General features: G+C 46.3%; 1 protein-coding gene across 3 annotated transcripts; it reads left to right on the top strand.

Moving 5' to 3' along the window:
- Positions 1-137: 137 nt before the first annotated feature.
- Positions 138-11,163, top strand: LOC116372057 (N-acetylaspartate synthetase). Of its 3 annotated transcripts, none has more exons than XM_031821131.1 (4): positions 138-156; positions 8,167-8,416; positions 8,709-8,873; positions 9,360-11,163. In XM_031821131.1, exons 2-4 carry the CDS (start codon positions 8,200-8,202, stop codon positions 9,752-9,754), a joined length of 777 nt encoding a protein of 258 aa, XP_031676991.1. In that variant the 5' UTR covers positions 138-156; positions 8,167-8,199; the 3' UTR covers positions 9,755-11,163. The 3 variants fall into 3 exon arrangements, with proteins under 3 accessions (XP_031676991.1, XP_031676990.1, XP_031676992.1); XM_031821130.1 differs by lacking the exon at positions 138-156 and adding an exon at positions 6,733-6,751; XM_031821132.1 differs by lacking the exon at positions 138-156 and having other exon boundaries at positions 8,161-8,416; positions 8,791-8,873.
- The last annotated feature ends 12,277 nt before the right edge of the window (positions 11,164-23,440 follow it).

The following is a 23,440-nucleotide window of genomic DNA, read 5'->3' as shown; positions in this document are numbered from 1 at the left end:
TACAGGGACTAGAGAGGAAACCAGGAGTACAGGGAAAATACTGGTAGACTTGACAAACTGACAACAGACTAACAGAAAACACAGCTATAAATACACAGGGGATAATGGGGGAAAAGGGAGACACCTGGAGGGGGGTGGAGACAAGCACAATGACAGGTATAAATGCACAGGGGATAATGGGGGGAAAGGGAGACACCTGGAGGGGGTGGAGACAAGCACAATGACAGGTATAAATGCACAGGGGATAATGGGGGAAAAGGGAGACACCTGGAGGGGGTGGAGACAAGCACAATGACAGGTATAAATGCACAGGGGATAATGGGGGGAAAGGGAGACACCTGGAGGGGGTGGAGACAAGCACAATGACAGGTATAAATGCACAGGGGATAATGGGGGAAAAGGGAGACACCTGGAGGGGGGTGGAGACAAGCACAATGACAGGTATAAATGCACAGGGGATAATGGGGGAAAAGGGAGACACCTGGAGGGGGTGGAGACAAGCACAATGACAGGTATAAATGCACAGGGGATAATGGGGGAAAAGGGAGACACCTGGAGGGGGTGGAGACAAGCACAATGACAGGTATAAATGCACAGGGGATAATGGGGGAAAAGGGAGACACCTGGAGGGGGTGGAGACAAGCACAATGACAGGTATAAATGCACAGGGGATAATGGGGGGAAAGGGAGACACCTGGAGGGGGTGGAGACAAGCACAATGACAGGTATAAATGCACAGGGGCTAATGGGGGAAATGGGAGACACCTGGAGGGGGTGGAGACAAGCACAATGACAGGTATAAATGCACAGGGGATAATGGGGGAAATGGGAGACACCTGGAGGGGGTGGAGACAAGCACAATGACAGGTATAAATGCACAGGGGATAATGGGGGAAAAGGGAGACACCTGGGAACACACTGGGCACACACTGGGCACACACTGGGAACACACTGGGCACACACTGGGCACACACTGGGCACACACTGGGCACACACTGGGAACACACTGGGCACACACTGGGCACACACTGGGCACACACTGGGAACACACTGGGAACACACTGGGCACACACTGGACACACACTGGGCACACACTGGGCACCCACTGGGAACACACTGGGCACACACTGGGAACACACTGGGCACACACTGGGCACACACTGGACACACACTGGGCACACACTGGGAACACACTGGGAACACACTGGGCACACACTGGGAACACACTGGGAACACACTGGGAACACACTGGGCACACACTGGGCACACACTGGGAACACACTGGGCACACACTGGGCACACACTGGGCACACACTGGGAACACACTGGGAACACACTGGGCACACACTGGGCACACACTGGGAACACACTGGGCACACACTGGGAACACACTGGGCACACACTGGGAACACACTGGGCACACACTGGGAACACACTGGGAACACACTGGGCACACACTGGGAACACACTGGGCACACACTGGGAACACACTGGGAACACACTGGGCACACACTGGGCACACACTGGGAACACACTGGGCACACACTGGGAACACACTGGGCACACACTGGGCACACACTGGGCACACACTGGGCACACACTGGGAACACACTGGGCACACACTGGGAACACACTGGGCACACACTGGGCACACACTGGGCACACACTGGGCACACACTGAGCACACACTGGGCACACACTGGGCACACACTGGGCACACACTGGGAACACACTGGGCACACACTGGGCACACACTGGGAACACACTGGGCACACACTGGGCACACACTGGGCACACACTGGGAACACACTGGGCACACACTGGGAACACACTGGCTGAATCAACGTTGTTTCCACGTAATGTCAATGAAATGACATTGAACCAATGTGGAATAGACGTTGATTTGAGTAAGGACAAGTATCCTAGTAGGAAATGCAAGGTTAGAAATATTTGACCATTTGGTCCCTTGCCAAAGTCAACAGTACCATACTTTCATCATTCGTTACGAGGAACATGGGATATCTTATCAGACCTCAGGATAACACCCAGATGCAGACAGTTCGAAGTAACACAAGTTTATTACAAAAACAGGGGGCAGGCAAACGACAGGTCAAGCAGAGGTCAGTAATCCTGGGTAGTGTCACAAGGTACAGAACTGCAGACAGAACAGTCAGGGCAGGTAGAGGTCAGTCATCCTGGGCAGTGTCACAAGGTACAGAACTGCAGACAGAACAGTCAGGGCAGGTAGAGGTCAGTACTCCAGGGCAGTGTCACAAGGTACAGAACTGCAGGCAGGCTCAGGGTCAGGGCAGGTAGAGGTCACTACTCCTGGGTAGTGTCACAAGGTGCAGAACTGCAGGCAGGCTCAGGGTCAGGGCAGGTAGAGGTCAGTACTCCTGGGCAGTGTCACAAGGTACAGAACTGCAGGCAGAACAGTCAAAACAGGGACTAGAGAGGAACCCAGGAGTACAGGGACTAGAGAGGAAACCAGGAGTACAGCGACTAGAGAGGAAACCAGGAGTACAGGGACTAGAGAGGAAACCAGGAGTACAGGGACTAGAGAGGAAACCAGGAGTACAGGGACTAGAGAGGAAACCAGGAGTACAGGGAAAATACTGGTAGTCTTGACAAACTGACAACAGACTAACAGAAAACACAGCTATAAATACACAGGGGATAATGGGGGAAAAGGGAGACACCTGGAGGGGGGTGGAGACAAGCACAATGACAGGTATAAATGCACAGGGGATAATGGGGGGAAAGGGAGACACCTGGAGGGGGTGGAGACAAGCACAATGACAGGTATAAATGCACAGGGGATAATGGGGGAAAAGGGAGACACCTGGAGGGGGTGGAGACAAGCACAATGACAGGTATAAATGCACAGGGGATAATGGGGGGAAAGGGAGACACCTGGAGGGGGTGGAGACAAGCACAATGACAGGTATAAATGCACAGGGGATAATGGGGGAAAAGGGAGACACCTGGAGGGGGGTGGAGACAAGCACAATGACAGGTATAAATGCACAGGGGATAATGGGGGAAAAGGGAGACACCTGGAGGGGGGTGGAGACAAGCACAATGACAGGTATAAATGCACAGGGGATAATGGGGGAAAAGGGAGACACCTGGAGGGGGTGGAGACAAGCACAATGACAGGTATAAATGCACAGGGGATAATGGGGGAAAAGGGAGACACCTGGAGGGGGTGGAGACAAGCACAATGACAGGTATAAATGCACAGGGGATAATGGGGGAAAAGGGAGACACCTGGAGGGGGTGGAGACAAGCACAATGACAGGTATAAATGCAGAAGGGATAATGGGGGGAAAGGGAGACACCTGGAGGGGGTGGAGACAAGCACAATGACAGGTATAAATGCACAGGGGCTAATGGGGGAAATGGGAGACACCTGGAGGGGGTGGAGACAAGCACAATGACAGGTATAAATGCACAGGGGATAATGGGGGAAATGGGAGACACCTGGAGGGGGTGGAGACAAGCACAATGACAGGTATAAATGCACAGGGGATAATGGGGGAAAAGGGAGACACCTGGAGGGGGTGGAGACAAGCACAATGACAGGTATAAATGCACAGGGGATAATGGGGGAAAAGGGAGACACCTGGAGGGGTGGAGACAAGCACAATGACAGGTATAAATGCACAGGGGATAATGGGGGAAAAGGGAGACACCTGGAGGGGGTGGAGACAAGCACAATGACAGGTATAAATGCACAGGGGATAATGGGGGGAAAGGGAGACACCTGGAGGGGGTGGAGACAAGCACAATGACAGGTATAAATGCACAGGGGATAATGGGGGAAAAAGGAGACACCTGGAGGGGGGTGGAGACAAGCACAATGACAGGTATAAATGCACAGGGGCTAATGGGGGAAAAGGGAGACACCTGGAGGGGGGTGGAGACAAGCACAATGACAGGTGAAACAGATCAGGGTGTGACAGGCTGTTTGTTTACTTGCGCGCTACATCCGACAATGTGGGGGAAATGGAGTCCCTAGAGAAAGCAAAACAATATGGTTGTCAGGAGTAGTGCAAGTATTATCATAAGGAGATGTACTATACTTGGAAAACGGAGGAGGATTGGAGGTTAAAAGAGAGAGAGAGAGAGAGGTGGGGGAGAAGAGGGTGAGTTTGAGTCAGATATAAATTGTGGGAAAACAGAGATGGTTTGTTAAAGAAGAATGGTAGAAAGTGTATGCAGAGGGAGCTGAAGACAGGAGGAGAAATGGAAGTGAATGAGGGTGATGTATCAGAGGTGGTAGGTGTGGGGAAGTTCTCAGAGACAGAGGTATACACCGACGGTCAGGAAAAAGACGAGTCTGTGGCAGTAGGAGTGAAGTTTATGGCAAAAGTGAACTTTTGCCTTTTGGCTTAAACATTTTGTGGTTTCAGAGTGGGTGAAAACAGAGTTGAGTGATGTGGAATCGGTGAGGGTAACCAGAAGTGGACCAGTGATAATTGTTTGTGTTTCTGTTGGTCAGAGGGAGAAGGTGCTCGGAGTAAAACTAATGGGGGCAAGAAAAGGGAATTGTTTTGCTCTCAAGGAAAGGAGTGATAACTGGGGAAACAGTAAATATAAACGTTGACCAGCTGAGGGGAAAGATTCCCGGTGTTTGTGATGCTCATCGTTTGACGCGACGCAGACAGGCGAGAGGGGGGAACAGAAGAGTCATTGTCTGTTGTTTTGAAGTTGCGTCTTTGCCCGACAAAGTGAAGTTAGGATATATAAGTTATCCTGTACGAGCCTTTTTACCAAATACATTACGATGTTACAGGTGTCAAGCTTAAGGGCATGAGACAGCAGTGTGTAGGAGGGAGGGTCCTAGGTGTGAGAAGTGTACAGAAGGGCATGAGACAGCAGTGTGTAGGAGGGATGTTCCTAGGTGTGAGAAGTGTGCAGAAGGGCATGAGACAGCAGTGTGTAGGAGGGAGGTTCCTAGGTGTGAGAAGTGTGTAGAGGGGCATGTGGCAGCAGTGTGTAGGAGGGAGGGTCCTAGGTGTGAGAAGTGTGCAGAAGGGCATGTGGCAGCAGTGTGTAGGAGGGAGGTTCCTAGGTGTGAGAAGTGTGCAGAAGGGCATGAGACAGCAGTGTGTAGGAGGGAGGGTCCTAGGTGTGAGAAGTGTGCAGAAGGGCATGAGACAGCAGTGTGTAGGAGGGAGGTTCCTAGGTGTGAGAAGTGTGCAGAGGGGCATGAGACAGCAGTGTGTAGGAGGGAGGTTCCTAGGTGTGAGAAGTGTGCAGAGGGGCATGTGGCAGCAGTGTGTAGGAGGGAGGTTCCTAGGTGTGAGAAGTGTGCAGAAGGGCATGTGGCAGCAGTGTGTAGGAGGGAGGTTCCTAGGTGTGAGAAGTGTGCAGAAGGGCATGAGACAGCAGTGTGTAGGAGGGAGGGTCCTAGGTGTGAGAAGTGTGCAGAAGGGCATGAGACAGCAGTGTGTAGGAGGGAGGTTCCTAGGTGTGAGAAGTGTGCAGAGGGGCATGAGACAGCAGTGTGTAGGAGGGAGGTTCCTAGGTGTGAGAAGTGTGCAGAGGGGCATGTGGCAGCAGTGTGTAGGAGGGAGGTTCCTAGGTGTGAGAAGTGTGCAGAGGGTCATGAGACAGCAGTGTGTAGGAGGGAGGTTCCTAGGTGTGAGAAGTGTGCAGAGGGGCATGAGACAGCAGTGTGTAGGAGGGAGGGTCCTAGGTGTGAGAAGTGTGCAGAGGGGCATGAGACAGCAGTGTGTAGGAGGGAGGTTCCTGGGTGTGAGAAGTGTGCAGAGGGGCATGAGACAGCAGTGTGTAGGAGGGAGGTTCCTAGGTGTGAGAAGTGTGCAGAAGGGCATGTGGCAGCAGTGTGTAGGAGGGAGGGTCCTAGGTGTGAGAAGTGTGCAGAGGGGCATGAGACAGCAGTGTGTAGGAGGGAGGTTCCTAGGTGTGAGAAGTGTGCAGAGGGGCATGTGACAGCAGTATGTAGGAGGGAGGGTCCTAGGTGTGAGAAGTGTGCAGAAGGGCATGAGACAGCAGTATGTAGGAGGGAGGGTCCTAGGTGTGAGAAGTGTGCAGAAGGGCATGGACAGCAGTGTGTAGGAGGGAGGTTCCTAGGTGTGAGAAGTGTGCAGAAGGGCATGAGACAGCAGTGTGTAGGAGGGAGGTTCCTAGGTGTGAGAAGTGTGCAGAGGGGCATGTGGCAGCAGTGTGTAGGAGGGAGGTTCCTAGGTGTGAGAAGTGTGCAGAAGGGCATGAGACAGAAGAATGTGTAGCATTGGGCACCCTACAATTAACACTTTCCACTACTTTCTCAAATTTTTTATATTTTCTAAATTTAACCTTCATTCAACTAGGCAAGTCAGTTAAGAGCAAATTCTTCTTTACAATGACAACCCACTGTTTCCCCCGGTAGGCCAACTGCCTTGTTCAGTGGCAGAATGACAGATTTGGAGCTGGGGATCAGAAATATTCTGTGCGAGAGAGGCAGGTTGAGGTTTCCAGGGTTAGAGTAGTGCAGAAGTTGTCATATGCTGAGGCAGTGAAGAAAGTAGAGGAAGATGGGTTAAGGGGGAGGAGTGGTGAGAGTAGTAGAGATATACCAGTACAGAGGTGTAACAGTATAACTTTAGACCGTCCCCTCGCCCATACCCGGGCGCGAACCAGGGACCTGCACATATCAACAACTGACACCAACGAAGCATCGTTACCCATCGCTCCACAAAAGCCGCGGCCCTTGCAGAGCAAGGGGAACCACTACTTCAAGGTATCAAAGCAAGTGACATCACCGATTGAAACGCTATTTAGCGCGAACCGCTAACTAAGCTAGCCGTTTCACATCCGTTACAGAGGGACAGGCCAAAAAGTGATATACGTTTCAGTAAGATTGGATTTTAGCATTTAAAGCAATGGTTATCAACTGTACTGCAGGGATGGGATGGAACGAAGTCGCAGAAAATAGAGGTTGTGGTGGCAGCTGTAGAGAGGTGTTTGGGTGTGAGAGACGTGACATCAGAAGAGTTACAGGGTGTGTTAAGTGGTGGTGGCAGCTGTAGAGAGGTGTTTGGGTGTGAGAGACGTGACATCAGAAGAGTTACAGGGTGTGTTAAGTGGTGGTGGCAGCTGTAGAGAGGTGTTTGGGTGTGAGAGACGTGACATCAGAAGAGTTACAGGGTGTGTTAAGTGGTGGTGGCAGCTGTAGAGAGGTGTTTGGGTGTGAGAGACGTGACATCAGAAGAGTTACAGGGTGTGTTAAGTGGTGGTGGCAGCTGCAGAGAGGTGTTTGGGTGTGAGAGATGTGACATCAGAAGAGTTACAGGGTGTGTTAAGTGGTGGTGGCAGCTGTAGAGAGGTGTTTGGGTGTGAGAGATGTGACATCAGAAGAGTTACAGGGTGTGTTAAGTGGTGGTGGCAGCTGTAGAGAGGTGTTTGGGTGTGAGAGACGTGACATCAGAAGAGTTACAGGGTGTGTTAAGTGGTGGTGGCAGCTGCAGAGAGGTGTTTGGGTGTGAGAGACGTGACATCAGAAGAGTTACAGGGTGTGTTAAGTGGTGGTGGCAGCTGCAGAGAGGTGTTTGGGTGTGAGAGACGTGACATCAGAAGAGTTACAGGGTGTGTTAAGTGGTGGTGGCAGCTGCAGAGAGGTGTTTGGGTGTGAGAGACGTGACATCAGAAGAGTTACAGGGTGTGTTAAGTGGTGGTGGCAGCTGTAGAGAGGTGTTTGGGTGTGAGAGACGTGACATCAGAAGAGTTACAGGGTGTGTTAAGTGGTGGTGGCAGAGACGTGACATCAGAAGAGTTACAGGGTGTGTTAAGTGGTGGTGGCAGCTGTAGAGAGGTGTTTGGGTGTGAGAGACGTGACATCAGAAGAGTTACAGGGTGTGTTAAGTGGTGGTGTACCATCCTTTCAGGGTGATGGCATGAGGTAGGAATCAATATGGTTAATTAGTGCAGTAGGGTGGTAATTTTGTTTTCTATAATTTTGAAATTAGTGAGTAGTGTTAGATGGTATTTAATTTAATACATTTTTATTTTTCATACAAAGTGTAAGGGCGTTGTACTCCAGTCTAGTAGGCGGCGGTAATGCAACAAATTGGCTGCCAACCGCCGTTAAACCTCATAGACGAAGAAAAAGGTGTGATAGTATTTAACGACTTACGCGAGTCAGTTCTCTTTTCCCAGGGAGGCGTCAACAAAGTTTCTGAGTGAGATAACATGGAAGACAACAACAACCAAGTGAAGAGAAAGTGCCATCAGAAAGGGAAGAATGGATTTAGAACGGACCGTGTGGTTGTGCGTAAATTCGAAAGCGCTGACTATCCGGACGTCGAGCGCATATTCATTGACGGGCTGATGGAGATGGTTCCGGATACCGCGTTTAGAGGGTTAAAACATCACCCTGAGAGCCTGCTCCTGTACGCCGCTATGACAAGTAAGGGAGAAATAGGTCTTATATCAATTTCTATTTATATATTGACTGTTATTCCAGCAAAAGGTTCGTTTTCAGTGTTATTTGATTGCATTAGTCTGGGAAAATGTGCTTTTGACAATGAAGAATGTGTTATAAATGTAATAATTTACAGTTAGGCTATCTTGACATTTCATCAATACCGTTTGTGTTATTTGATTGCATTATTTAGTATCATTTTGGGGAAAATGCAGTAGAATGCATCATTTGTGCTCGATTGCGATAGTACCAACTCATTTCGCCACGGCTTTTGCAGTTGTTTGTTTTATTGCGACCAAGTCGTTCTTGCTGACTTGTTTGGTGCCTCTCGCTGTCCTGTGCGCGCGCTGCTACTACAGCAGGAGAGTTGCCCTTGGTTACCTGGAGCGCGCCAAACTCACGGATATGGGCGACATCGAGGGACATTACATGAAAACTCCAGGTAATAGTCTTGGTGGAATAGTTTAAAAAAAATGCATGTATCATTCGTTTTATTTGTATATTAGTTTATTTGAGTGTAGTTGGCTTTAGTTTAGTTACATTGCACATAGTCATTTTATTAAAATAGATTTGCACACAAGATTCCGTGCCTGGTTAAAAACAGGTTAAAAACATAAAAACATTATATTCCATTCTGGAATATAATTACTCATCTAGAATGACAGCTAGTGCCTGTGGATGTGTCACCATAATCCCTCTGACTCCAGGCTCATTTCGGTCTACCCCATCAATAGAAAATAAAAAGTATAGTAAATCTTTGTCCCCAAAAGGATGACCAGTCAGTGATTAGGTTCTTTCAAGAAAAGGATCCATTTAAAGTATAAAAGTCAATAGACAATGACATCAGCTTTTATTAAATGGGAGGATTAGGATATTATTTGATATAACCCACTATTTCCAAATTGCACCCCTCTTATTTCTCCCTCAGACTCCTGTCTGTGGGTTGCAGTGCTGGAGGGCAGTGTGGTGGGTGTAGTGGCGGTCTGTGCCCTGCGGGGGGAAGCTGGCACTGTGGAGCTGCATCGCATGTCGGTGGACCGGCGCTGTCGGCAACGTGGGGTTGGCGTTGCCCTCGGGCGGAAGGTTCTACAATATGCAGCGGACCGTGGCTACCTCTCTGTCGTCTTGGGAACCACGGCCTACTCGCCGGCTGCTCACCAGCTATACCAGACTCTGGGGTTCCGATGCGTCGGCGTCACCAAGGGATACGCCACGCCTGGCGTGAGCCAGTCGGTACCGGAGCAGCTCTTCTACCGGGTCAGTCATCACCACTACCGGAAGGACATGACCTTTCACAATACTAACACTCACAGCCAGCAGTGAACACAGAACAGGGATGGAGCACAGCACGGAACAGGGATGGAGCACAGCACGGAACAGGGATGGAGCACAGCACGGAACAGGGATGGAGCACAGCACGGAACAGGGATGGAGCACAGCACAGAACAGGGATGGAGCACAGCACAGAACAGGGATGGAGCACAGCACACGAGTGCACATGCCGGCAAACACACACATGAATGCACACCACACACGCAAGCACACACTCTAACCCAACCCCCTGAGACCCTGAACTCCAAGCATCTTGTTTCACCATTTAGGGAATGGAAGAAAATCACCAGAACGTAATGTATGTAATCGCTAGGTTAAAGGTAAAGAATTGTTCGCAAATGTACCTGTTTCCCTTGTGATTTGAAGAGGGTTCGGTTCATTTCCTGTTCAGACAATTGGTGGGGAAATTGGGTGCGTTCGAGCGCATGGTTTATTCAGGGTAACGCGCTAGTAGCTTATTCCGGGGGACATGTTTATATCCCAGGTTATTGATGCTTAAAGCATAGCAGCGTCTCCAATTGAAGTTTGTGCCTGTATTATTACATATGTTTATCTGAACAGGTCTGTAGGGTATATCATGTGCTTTGAATGTTAATTGAGCAGATGTAGAAGGCTTTGGTATTGCTATAAGAAGCCTGTACTCTTTGTTTGAGGAACAGGACAGGGAACAGGTCGGCATGCTGCTCGGGTTTGTTTGAAATGCTCTATTTGATAATTCTTGTAAATACTTGCACATTTTGCCGGCTATTATCTTCACTTGCAAATCAAAATACTCACACTGGACAAGAAAAATCCATCGACTTCGTCAGTCTCCTCACTGTTAAAATCCTACAGTCACCTCAAGTGGGATTCAAATTTTTTCAGTTTTGAATTTTCCCGCCAGAATTTCTGGGGACCCCATTTTTTTCGCAATAATTTCTCGCGACCACAACACACCCCAAATCTAATGATACAACCTTCAATCTGTACATTTCAATTTTCACATCAACAAATAACCTTCAATTCATTACATTTTCAAAATAAACAAATAAATATATTTACTCAAATTTGTATTTTTTTTCCCCCAATTAACTTTCTCAACGGGTCTATTGTCTAATTTTATTTTGTACTCTGTTTTTGTTAAAGAAAAATCAAATAAAAAAACAATACCACTGAATAGTGTTTCAAACATAAACTCATACAGAAACATTGGTTAACTATGTGTTAGCATGAGCCTTAGGAGTTAGCTAGACACATAGTATGATAAGTCATTACAAATGGCCTTTGGGAGGAAACCGTTATCTGGAAGGCTAAATGACAAAATGTGTCTATTCATTACTTTTAAATGTTAAAGGGGTAATCTGTGATTTGCTAACTCCATTTTTGAATGTTTAAATTAATTATATACTCTATACTAGCTGTTGATTCTGGAAGAATATAACATAAAATGCAAACTAAGTCACTTCCAGACATTTTAAAAACTACAATTCTTGTCATGGATGGTCAGTCATTGCATCTATAGCCCAATGGTCAGTCATTGCATCTATATCCCAATGGTCAGTCATTGCACCTATAGCCCGATGGTCAGTCATTGCATCTATAGCCCAATGGTCAGTCATTGCATCTATAGCCCAATGGGTAGTCATTGCACCTATAGCCCGATGGTCAGTCATTGCATCTATAGCCCAATGGTCAGTCATTGCACCTATAGCCCGATGGTCAGTCATTGCACCTATAGCCCAATGGTCAGTCATTGCATCTATAGCCCAATGGTCAGTCATTGCATCTATAGCCCGATGGTCAGTCATTGCATCTATAGCCCAGTCTCTGAATTTGATTGGTTACATTTCCCCTGCCCCATCCTTAAGCGGTTTGCCCAGTTTGTTTTTGTTTGAACTTCAGATTGTTCCTTTGTGTTCAAACATGGTTCTGAACTTTATAACCCTGTTTGTGTCTTGACCGAAAGTCACTCAGTAACTGGTTGTTGAACCCTGTTCAGCAGGAGGGTTCTAGAATAGATTTTGCTCCCCAAAAATGTGTTAGCGAACAGTCCATGACAGGCATAGCTAGTAACATCACAATCTATTCTAGTTGCAACATTAAACATCTCCCCTTTAATGCATTTGACCTCCTGCGGTCAGAGTGTCCGCATCAGGTAACTCATTCATCATTCACAAGTTTTTATTTCTTGCAAAACTTCAGCTCTCTCTTTAAATGTAGCTAGCTAACCTATAAATACTGTAGCTAGCTAAATTTAGGGTGGCTATAGCTTATTGTAGGGTTGCTCGCTTAATTTAGAGTGGCTATAGCCTATTGTAGGGTCCCTAGCTAGCATATTGTATGTTTGCTAGCTAGCCTATTCTAAGTTTAATAGCTAGCCTATTGTAGCGTCGCTAGGTTAAAACCCCCTAAGGTTGATGTCCGCGCCCCAGTGGAAAATATAATTAGAATAATACAAAAATCCTCATCAAAATCTGTCAGTTTAAGTTAGAGATATGTTTTATTGCATTGGATGCGTCTCAATCCACCTCATCAACCTATGTCATACTTTCGCATCCGGGGTGAAAGTTGACAGAGCTAGAGAGGTATTTGTTAGACCATTAGACATCCTGAAAATTGGTCTTCTCACAACATCACCTGTAACCTCCAAACGGTTTGGCCTGCAAACTATTATAACCCCTTGATGGAAAGCTGACACCGATGAGACTCTCACAAACACGAATGCTTTCTTCGTTTTGCTCTATGACCTCGTTTTGCTCTACAGCCCATCTGCCAACTTCTGTCTGTAGCATCCGAGCAGTTTGGTCTACACACTGATATGACACCTCTGTGGAAAGGTAAGACTCTCGCGGACACGGACATTTCCGTTGTTTTGCTCTAGAATGCTCACAAGACTCGTCTGAAGGTCCCCTCGTACCAGTTGAAGAAATTAATGGAAATATATATGGAGACTGTTTAGTGACAAAAATAAGGGGTTAAATACATGTAATTTTTTTTTACTGATCATTCTAATATATCTCTCAGATATTGGACAGACACTTCAGAACAAACTACCGTTAGATTTTTTTAGGGGGGGGGGTACTATCTGTTCCATGTAGTGGATCTGTTATTCAATGCATTTGTATGGGCTAATAGCTAAATAAAAATGTTCATCAAATAATTGTAATACAGGGCTTAGACTATTATGGGTTAATGTAGAGTGGCTAGCTAGCCTATTGTAGGTATCCTAGCTAGCCTATTGTAGGTTCCCTAGCTAGCCTATTTTAGGGTAACTAGGTTCATGTAGAGTGGCTAGGTAGCCCATTGTAGAGTGGCTAGGTAGCCTATTGTAGAGTGGCTAGGTAGCCTATTGTAGAGTGGCTAGGTAGCCTATTGTAGAGTGGCTAGGTGGCCTATTGTAGAGTGGCTAGGTGGCCTATTGTAGAGTGGCTAGGTGGCCTATTGTAGAGTGGCTAGGTGGCCTATTGTAGAGTGGCTAGGTGGCCTATTGTAGAGTGGCTAGGTGGCCTATTGTAGAGTGGCTAGGTAACCTTTTTTAAGGCCTTGTAAGGCCTACTGTATGAGAAGCAGAATCATGTGTTTTACAAGGAACGGTATAGGACTTAAAATAAGTAACATAGTGAAGGGTAGGGGGATTCTGCCTTATCACCCTGACACAGCTCCTCCACAACATACTTCCTGTTTTCGTCTTTCTCATTACTCTCTCTCTTCCTCTAGTTTAAAAAAAAAGAAAAATGCAGTCATAGGTCAAATACATATTTTTGTTGCATCAGAAGACTAAAGTCAGGGCCCATATTTATCAAACGTGTCAGTGTAGGAGTGCTGATCTAGGATCTGTTTATCCTTTTTGATCATAATGAATAAGGTCATGTGGACAGGGAGGACTAGATCCCAGGTCAGTATTCCTGAGATGGTTGATCACTAGATCTGCATTTGCTTTGCATCGAGTCCAGGTTTGGGTTTATTTCACTAAAGAAGATTCCCTGCACTGTCATTCACGCAGACCACATCATTTCACAAAAAAATTATAGAATAGTAGATCATTCATAACCCCAGGTTTTGTGCTTGAGAGAGGGGGTTTTGAAACCCTTCAGTGCAGCAGTCTGCAATTTGAACTTTCAGTTGGACTTGAGCGTGACTGAACTTTAGTTAGACATACTGCCTGTTTCCAATGTGCAGTTTTGAGACACAACACAATGCCATAGATGTCTCAAGTTTTGAGGGAGCATGCAATTCGCATGCTGACTGCAGGAATGTCCACCAGAGCTGTTGCCAGAGAATTGAATGTTAAATTCTCTACCATAAGAAAGTTGTTTTAGAGAATTTGTCAGTATGTCCAACTGGCCTCACAACCACAGACCGACCACGTGTAACCATGCCAGCCCAGGATCTCCACATCCAGCTTCTTCACCTGCAGGATTGTCTGAGACCAGCCACCCGGACAGCTGATGAAAGTGTAGGTTTGCACAACCAAATCATTTCTGCACAAACTGTCAGAAACCATCTCAGGGAAGTGTAACAGTATAACTTTAGACCGTCCCCTCGCCCATACCCGGGCACGAACCAGGGACCCTCTGCACACATCAACAACAGTCACCCCTTGAAGCATCGTTACCCATCGCTCCACAAAAGCCGCGGCCCTTGCAGAGCAAGGGGAACTACTACTTCAAGGTCTCAGAACAAGTGACGTCACCGATTGAAACGCTATTTAGCGCGCACCGCTAACTAAGCTAGCCGTTTCACATCCGTTACAGAAGCTCATCTGCGTCCTCGTCGTCCTCACCACAGTCTTGACCTGACTGCAGTTTTCTGTCAGAACCAGCTTCAGTGGGTAAATGCTCACCTTTGATGGCCACCAGAATGCTGGAAAAGTGTGCTCTTCACGAATGAATCGAAGTTTAAACTGTACCGGGCAGATAGCAGACAGCATGTACGGCGTCGTTTGGGCGTTGTGAACAGAGTGCCCCATGGTGGCGGCGGGGTTATGGTATGGGCAGGCATAAGCTACGGACAACGAACACAATTGCATTTTATCGATGGCAATTTGAATGCACACAGATACCATGTTTCAGTATGATAATGCACAGCCCCATGTCGCAAGGATCTGTAAACAATTCCTGGAAGTTGAAAATGTCCCAGTGCTTCCATGGCCTGCATACTTACAAGACATGTCACCCATTGAGCTTGTTTGGAATGCTCTGAATCGACGTGTACGTCAGCGTGTTCCAGTTCCTACCAATATTCAGCAACTTCACACAGCCATTGAAGAGGAGTGGGACAACATTCCACAGGCCACATTCCACAGGCCACAATCAACAGCCTGATCAACTCCATGCGAAGGCGATGTGTTTGTTAGGAATATTATTCATAAATGACTGAACAATATCCTCATTTTAAATGGAACTGTAACTAAGTAAACTTTATACTCTGTTTTATTATATGTGATTAACAATATGAGTTCAAAAGAAGGGATTGTGTGACACGGACAAGGAGTAATTAAATATAACTAACACCATTCCAAACTAGTCTGGGGAGGAGTGGGTTAAGTAAGCAGATATGGTCGTTAACCTATGGTTGAACCGACGAAACTGAGCTCTGGGGTGTTTTAGATAAGGCAGTGAGTGCATTCCTAGGTTTTCTGTTAATTAGAGCTGTCAGCTAAGTGGTGATCGATAATGGTGAGGGGTCAAAAGTTAATTCAGTTATGTTGTGTGAGTGTGTTAGTGAGTTGGAATGAACTTTTAAACTCACTTAATTCTAGATCGGGAGGAGGGGATTCATTCTAGAAGCAATGAAATGACGTCATGTTATTGTATATAAACTGTTGCTCGTGGTAACGTGGCAGCGCGCTCCGAGAATAAATACTTTTATCTATTATTGATAAGACTAATCTCCGTCTATTTTATGCAAACAAGAATCTTACAAATTCTCATAAAATAGATTAAGGGAATTCAATTAATGAAAACATATTGGAGTAACTAAATTACAGTAACAGTGTTGCACTGCAAATGGTGGTCCCACCAGATACTGATCCACACCCCTACTTGCACTGCAGATGGTGGTCCCACCAGATACTGATCCACACCCCTACTTGCACTGCAAATGGTGGTCCCACCAGATACTGATCCACACCCCTACTTGCACTGCAAATGGTGGTCCCACCAGATACTGATCCACACCCCTACTTGCACTGCAAATGGTGGTCCCACCAGATACTGATCCACACCCCTACTTGCACTGCAAATGGTGGTCCCACCAGATACTGATCCACACCCCTACTTGCACTGCAAATGGTGGTCCCACCAGATACTGATCCACACCCCTACTTGCACTGTTGGCAGAATAGATGGATGTAGTTCAATGCATTATTAATATAATTATTATATTAATATACAACAGTGATAATAATTATAATGAAGTACTTTAAATGTCTGTCTAAACACACTTCCCATTTCACTCCTCCAATGATTAAAGTCAAGAGTCTGAATTGAGTGTTGAGTCTAAATGAAACATGTACTAAAAATGTCTTGTTTAATCGGAAAGGGATTACTTGTTGTAGCGGCCGTTGGTGGAAGAAGGTGAGGACCAAGGTGCAGCGTGGTACATGTTCGGCATTTTAATAAATATAACTGAACACTAAACACAAAGTAACAAAAGGCACAACCGAAACAGCTCCGTCAGGTGCAACACACACTAACCAGAAAATAACTACCCACAAACACAGGTGGGAAAAGGCTACCTAAGTATGGTTCTCAATCAGAGACAACGATTGACAGCTGCCTCTGATTGGGAACCATACCAGGCCAAACACATAGAAATACAACAAACAGAACAAAACATGGAATGAAAAACATAGAATGCCCACCCAAACTCACGCCCTGACCAAACCAAAATAGAGACATAGAAAAGGAACTAAGGTCAGGATGTGACACTTGTACCCATGGCGATAAGAGGGACCGGAGGCAGATATAGGATAAGGGCAGGTCAGCCACTTGAGCACAAAACTGCCCTACAAATGCAAAGAGCAATAACTGCGCAACCAAGGAAACTGAGAAAAAATGGCTTTAAAGGGGCAACCTGCAGCTGCTATATCAATTCTGCATGTATAAATGAACGATACAGTACATACCCATTGATTCTGCATGTATAAATGAACGATACAGTACATACCCATTGATTCTGCATGTATAAATGAACGATACAGTACATACCCATTGATTCTGCATGTATAAATGAACGATACAGTACATACCCATTGATTCTGCATGTATAAATGAACGATACAGTACATACCCATTGATTCTGCATGTATAAATGAACGATACAGTACATACCCATTGATTCTGCATGTATAAATGAACGATACAGTACATACCCATTGATTCTGCATGTATAAATGAACGATACAGTACATACCCATTGATTCTGCACGTATAAATGAACGATACAGTACATACCCATTGATTCTGCACGTATAAATGAACGATACAGTACATACCCATTGATTCTGCATGTATAAATGAACGATACAGTACATACCCATTGATTCTGCATGTATAAATGAACGATACAGTACATACCCATTGATTCTAGAAGAATAGAACTTATCAATGCCTCATGAGCTTAGTTCTAAGGTCGTGCCCCATCAGAACCCAAATGATAAGAAAAGTTTACAAACGTTGGAGTAAAACAATGTAAATGTAAACAAACACTGTATAGCCTCAGAGCATGATTAAAGTATCGTGTTGGTATCATGTATGGTCAGTCCTTTCATCCATTGCTCTGTCTATGAATTCGACAGCGGTTACAGTGTCACTTTGTTATTGTTTGAACTGGCGATCAGCCCTTTAAAGTGTTTTTGCTGTCCAGACCAGAGTGTCCCAAAGGCTGGGAAAGTCGGCCTGCTCCAGTAGTGCTCACTTCACCAGCTCAGGGCGTGTCCGGCCCAGCATGCATCTGTAGTCTACTGGTGTGCTGCTACAGCCCCTTGCTTTAGCTACTGTCATGAAGTTCTCTAAATATTGTCATAAAGAAAGTGATCAAACACACAGGTGCCAAATCAAGGTGACTTATAAAGATGAGGACCAAGAGCAAGAGAGGGATGACGTTCTGGCCACAACTAAAGAATCATTGTGGAATCTGAAAAGACACATGTCCCAAAAGCATGATGGTGTACTTACTATGTGCACATGCTAACAGAAAGTGGGTATCTAATTAAGTGTGTCACTGTAGTGAAGTATTTCTAAACTACAAATCACTGTTGGTAAAGGGCTTGTCAGTAAGCATTTCACGGTAAGGTCTACACTTGTATTCAGCGCAAGTGACAAATAAAGTTTGCTTTGACATCTCTTAAAGGTTTAGTTCATTTCCGTTCTATTATCTACACAATAGGCCATAACTGATTTTGGCCAAACAGGCCTGGCATATTCCCACGTTCAAAGAACTTTCCATTTTGATTGCGTTATTTTGTCTATAAACCTTTAGGCCTACCTATAGACAAATGTAGAAAACAACCCTGCCCAGCCTGGCAAGAGTGGCCAAACAGGTGTTTATCATCCCCAGTGGCTCTGCAAGTGTGGAGAGGATGTTCTCCACTGCTGGTCTGCTCTCCAGACACCATCACATGGGCCTGAAGCCACCATCACATGGGCCTGAAGCCACCATCACATGGGCCTGAAGCCACCATCCCATGGGCCTGAAGCCACCATCACATGGGCCTGAAGCCACCATCACATGGGCCTGAAGCCACCATCACATGGGCCTGAAGTCACCATCACATGGGCCTGAAGCCACCATCACATGGGCCTGAAGCCACCATCACATGGGCCTGAAGCCACCATCACATGTGCCTGAAGCCACCATCGCATTGGCCTGAAGCCACCATCACATGGGCCTGAAGCCACCATCACATGGGCCTGAAGCCACCATCACATGGGCCTGAAGCCACCATCACATGTGCCTGAAGCCACCATCACATGGGCCTGAAGCCACCATCACATGGGCCTGAAGCCACCATCACATGGGCCTGAAGCCACCATCACATGGGCCTTAAGCCACAGACTTGCCATCCTGGTGTTTCTAAAAATGAATTGAAAGGCACTGAGCATAAATCATTTGTATTTAATTCTACGTAAGTCACAGCCTTTATGTGCAATTTATAGACTATAATGATTTGATACAACGAAATGTTGTTTAAATGCTTAGCGCTTAATGTTCCTGACTTCCTACCAGCCTAGTATGTCGCACTAGCAAATGCTTCACAATGTATTTCTTTAAAGGCTATAGCCTTGAAATAATATAGGCTACATTTTTTTTTTCCTTCTTTGGCTCCCTGTCTGGTGCCTGACCTATTTAGAGTGTTTATAATGTCAGCGATTGGGTGCAGAGATGTAGCGGAGTCAGGCGCAGGACACAGGTTTGATTAACACAACTGAGTTTACTCACAAAAATACAAGCAATATTCCAAATAGGAAAATACATACAAACTAACACCTACAACAACCACTAAGACACCAACAATCACGGAGAGAACAGACATGTATGCCAGAGGGTTAAATAAGGAACATGATATGGGAATTGAAACCAGGTGTGTGTAATACTACATGTAGCCTAATTGAAATGATGAGCGCTTCTTACATTCACTTTCATTGAAATCATTTGGTTTGGTTTCAATACTTCAAAAACAACATGTTAGGTCCAGGTAGTCACAACAATAGATGGGTGCTGGTTAAATTGTGACTAATGAATGGAGAGAACTAACTGAATGATGGTTGAACTCACATTGAAACTCAAATACCCAGATAATGTTAAGAAAGATAGCAAACAGAATATGGAGAAGTTAGCTAACTAGATCAGTCTGAATAAAAACTATCCAACTAGATCAGTCTGAATAAAAACTATCCAACTAGATCAGTCTGAATAAAAACTATCCAACTAGATCAGTCTGAATAAAAACTATCCAACTAGATCAGTCTGAATAAAAACTATCCAACTAGATCAGTCTGAATAAAAACTATCCAACTAGATCAGTCTGAATAAAAACTATCCAACTAGATCAGTCTGAATACCAACTACTGAGAAGTGTGTAAAACAGGAATAGATGTCTTAAATTGGGATGGGGCCCTTAGTGAGGGAAGGGAGGTAGGGAGGGCAGAGGGAGGGAGGTAGGGAGGGCAGAGGGAGGGAGGTAGGGAAGGCAGAGGGAGGGAGGTAGGGATGGCAGAGGGAGGGAGGTAGGGAGGGCAGAGGGAGGGAGGTAGGGAAGGCAGAGGGAGGGAGGTAGGAAAGGCAGAGGGAGGGAGGAAGGGAGGGCAGAGGGAGGGAGGTAGGGAAGGCAGAGGGAGGGAGGTAGGGAGGGCAGAGGGAGGGAGGTAGGGAAGGCAGAGGGAGGGAGGTAGGGAAGGCAGAGGGAGGGAGGTAGGGATGGCAGAGGGAGGGAGGTAGGGAGGGCAGAGGGAGGGAGGTAGGGAAGGCAGAGGGAGGGAGGTAGGGAAGGCAGAGGGAGGGAGGTAGGGAGGGCAGAGGGAGGGAGGAAGGGAGGGCAGAGGGAGGGAGGAAAGGAGAGAGGCACGTGTAGGAGGCCTAATTCGGGAGTGAAGAGGTCATTAGGGGACGTTGGAAGAGAGCAGGAGTGCATCACCTTAAGGCTTTCTGAGTCAGCTAAAAATGCACGCACGCACACACACACACACACACACACACACACACACACACACACACACACACACACACACACACAGAGAGTGAGAGAGTGTTTGAGAGAGAGAGAGAGAGAGAGAGAGAGAGAGAGAGAGAGAGAGAGAGAGGAAGGAGAGAGGGAGAGGGGAGAGAAAGAGAGAGGTTAAAGAGACAATGGGAGAGAGAGAGTGTGTGAGAGAGAGAGGTTAAAGAGATAGAGAGAGAGTCCTGCCAAATGTATGACGATTCTAGAGACACAGACCCACAAAGAATTTGAAAACAAATCCAATTTTGAGACACTCCCGTATCTTTTGGGTGAAATACCAGTGTGCCATTACAGCAGGGAAATTGTATTTACTTTTTTACGTTTAACCTTTATTTAACTAGGCAAGTCAGTTAAGAACAAATTCCTATTTACAATGACGGCCTACACCAGCCAAACCCGGACGACGCCATTTGTGCGCCGCCCTATGGGACTCCCTTTTGTACTTTAACTATTTGCACATTGCTACAACACTGTATATAGACATAATATGACATTTGAAATGTCTTTATTCTTTTGGAACTTGTGTGAGTGTAATATTTACTCTTCTTGATATTTTACTCTTCTGAAACTCTCTCCCATTGGCCTCCCCTACTAGAATTACACTACACTAACCCCCCCCCCCACACACACACACAAGTATTTGATCACCTACCAACCAGTACGAATTCCGGCTCTCACAGACCTGTTAGTTTTTCTTTAAGAAGCCCTCCTGTTCTCCACTCATTACCTGTTTGAACTCGTTACCTGTATAAAAGACACCTGTCCACACACTCAATCAAACAGACTCCAACCTCTCCACAATGGCCAAGACCAGAGAGCTGTGTAAGGACATCAGGGTTAAATTGTAGACCTGCACAAGGCTGGGATGGGCTACAGGACAATAGGCAAGCAGCTTGTTGAGAAGGCAACAACTGTTGGCGCAATTATTAGAAAATGGAAGAAGTTCAAGATGACAGCCAATCACCCACGGTCTGGGGCTCCATGCAAGATCTCACCTCGTGGGGCACCAATGATCATGAGGAAGGTGAGGGTTCAGCCCAGAACTACACGGCAGGACCTGGTCAATGACCTGAATAGAGCTGGGACCACAGTCTCAAAGAAAACCATTGGTAACACACTATGCCGTCATGGATTAAAATCCTGCAGCGCACACAAGGTCCCCCTGCTCAAGCCAGCGCATGTCCAGGCCCGTCTGAAGTTTGCCAATGACCATCTGGATGATCCAGAGGAGGATTGGGAGAAGGTCATGTGGTCTGATGAGACAGAAATAGAGCTTTTTGGTCTAAACTCCACTCGCCGTGTTTGGAGGAAGAAGAAGGATGAGTACAACCCCAAGAACACCATCCCAACCGTGAAGCATGGAGGTGGAAACATCATTATTTGGGGATGCATTTCTGCAAAGGGGACAGGACGACTGCACCGTATTGAGGGGAGATTGGATGGGGCCATGTATCACGAGATCTTGGCCAACAACCTCCTTCCCTCAGTAAGAGCATTGAAGATGGGTCGTGGCTGGGTCTTCCAGCATGACAACGACCCGAGACACACAGCCAGGGCAACTAAGGAGTGGCTCCGTAAGAAGCATCACAAGGTCCTGGAGTGGCCTAGCCAGTTTCCAGACCTGAACCCAATAGAAAATCTTTGGAGGGAGCTGAAAGTCCATATTGCTCCTGAAGGATCTGGAGAAGGTCTGTATTGGGCCAAAATCCCTGCTGCAGTGTGTGCAAACCTGGTCAAGAACTACAGGAGACGTATGATCTCTGTAATTGCAAACAAAGGTTTCTGCCCTTTTAGGAAAAAAAGGTGCTATCTAGAACCTAAAAGGGTTCTTCAGCTGTCCCCATAGGAAAACCCTTTAAAGAACCCTTTTTGGTTCCAGGTAGAACACGTTTTAGTTCCATGTAGAACCCTTTACACAGAGGGTTCTACATGGAACCCAAATGAGTTCTACCTGGAACCAAAAAAGGGTTCTCCTATGGGGTAAGCCGAAGAACCCTTTCGGAATCCTTTTTTCTAAGAATGTATGGTAGATGACATCCAAAGGTTTAAGAGTAATAGCAGCTGCACTTTGATAAATAATGCAGTGCATTCAGAAAGTATTCAGACCCCTTGACTTTTTCCACATTTTGTTACAGCCTTATTCTAAAATGGATTAAATGCATTTTCAGGTTTTCTTGGGTATGACGCTACAAGCTTGGTACACCTGTATTTGGGGAGTTTCTCCCATTGTTCTCTGCAGATCCTCTCAAGCTCTGTCAGGTTGGATGAGGTGTGTCGCTGCAGAGCTATTTTCAGGTCTCTCTGACAGTTGTCTCTCTGACAGAATTTAGCCGGTTTTCCATTACCATTACAAGCCGGGCTCCCAAGTGGCGCAGTGGTCTAAGACACTGCATCTCAGTGCTAGAGGAGTCACTATAGACAACTTGGTTTGAATCCAAACTATATCACAACCGGCCATGATTGGGAGTCCCATAGGGTGGCGCACAATTGGCCCAGCGTCGTCTGAGTTTGGCCGGTGTAGGCCGTCATTGTAAATAAGAATTTGTTCTTAACTGAGTTGCCTTGTTAAATAAAGGTAAAATAAAAAATACAATCCAAAAGAGCAGTTACATATTAGTCAGATTTTGCCTTTCTGGTTTGTCTCACACAATGATTCCTCAGTTGCTTAAAATCTAGACAACCATTTTCAGGTCTTGCCATAGATTTTCAAGTAGATTTAAGTCAAAACTGTACCTCGGCCACTGAGGAACATTCATTGTCTTCTGGGTAAGCAACTCCAGTGTAGACTTTTCCTTGTGTTGTAGGTTACTGTCCTGCTGAAAGGTGAATTAATCTGCCAGTGTCTGGTGGAAAGCAGACGGAACCATGTTTTTCTCTAGGATTTTGCTCCATTCCGTTGATTTTTTATCCTGAAAAACTCCCCAGTCCTTAATGATTACATGCATACCCATAACAGGATTCAGTCGCCACTATGC

The sequence above is a fragment of the Oncorhynchus kisutch genome, unplaced genomic scaffold, assembly GCF_002021735.2.
Source record: "Oncorhynchus kisutch isolate 150728-3 unplaced genomic scaffold, Okis_V2 scaffold3875, whole genome shotgun sequence".
NCBI lineage: Eukaryota > Metazoa > Chordata > Actinopteri > Salmoniformes > Salmonidae > Oncorhynchus > Oncorhynchus kisutch.
The sequence above is the reverse complement of the archived record's forward strand: the minus strand, read 5'-3'. Positions and strand labels throughout refer to the sequence as shown.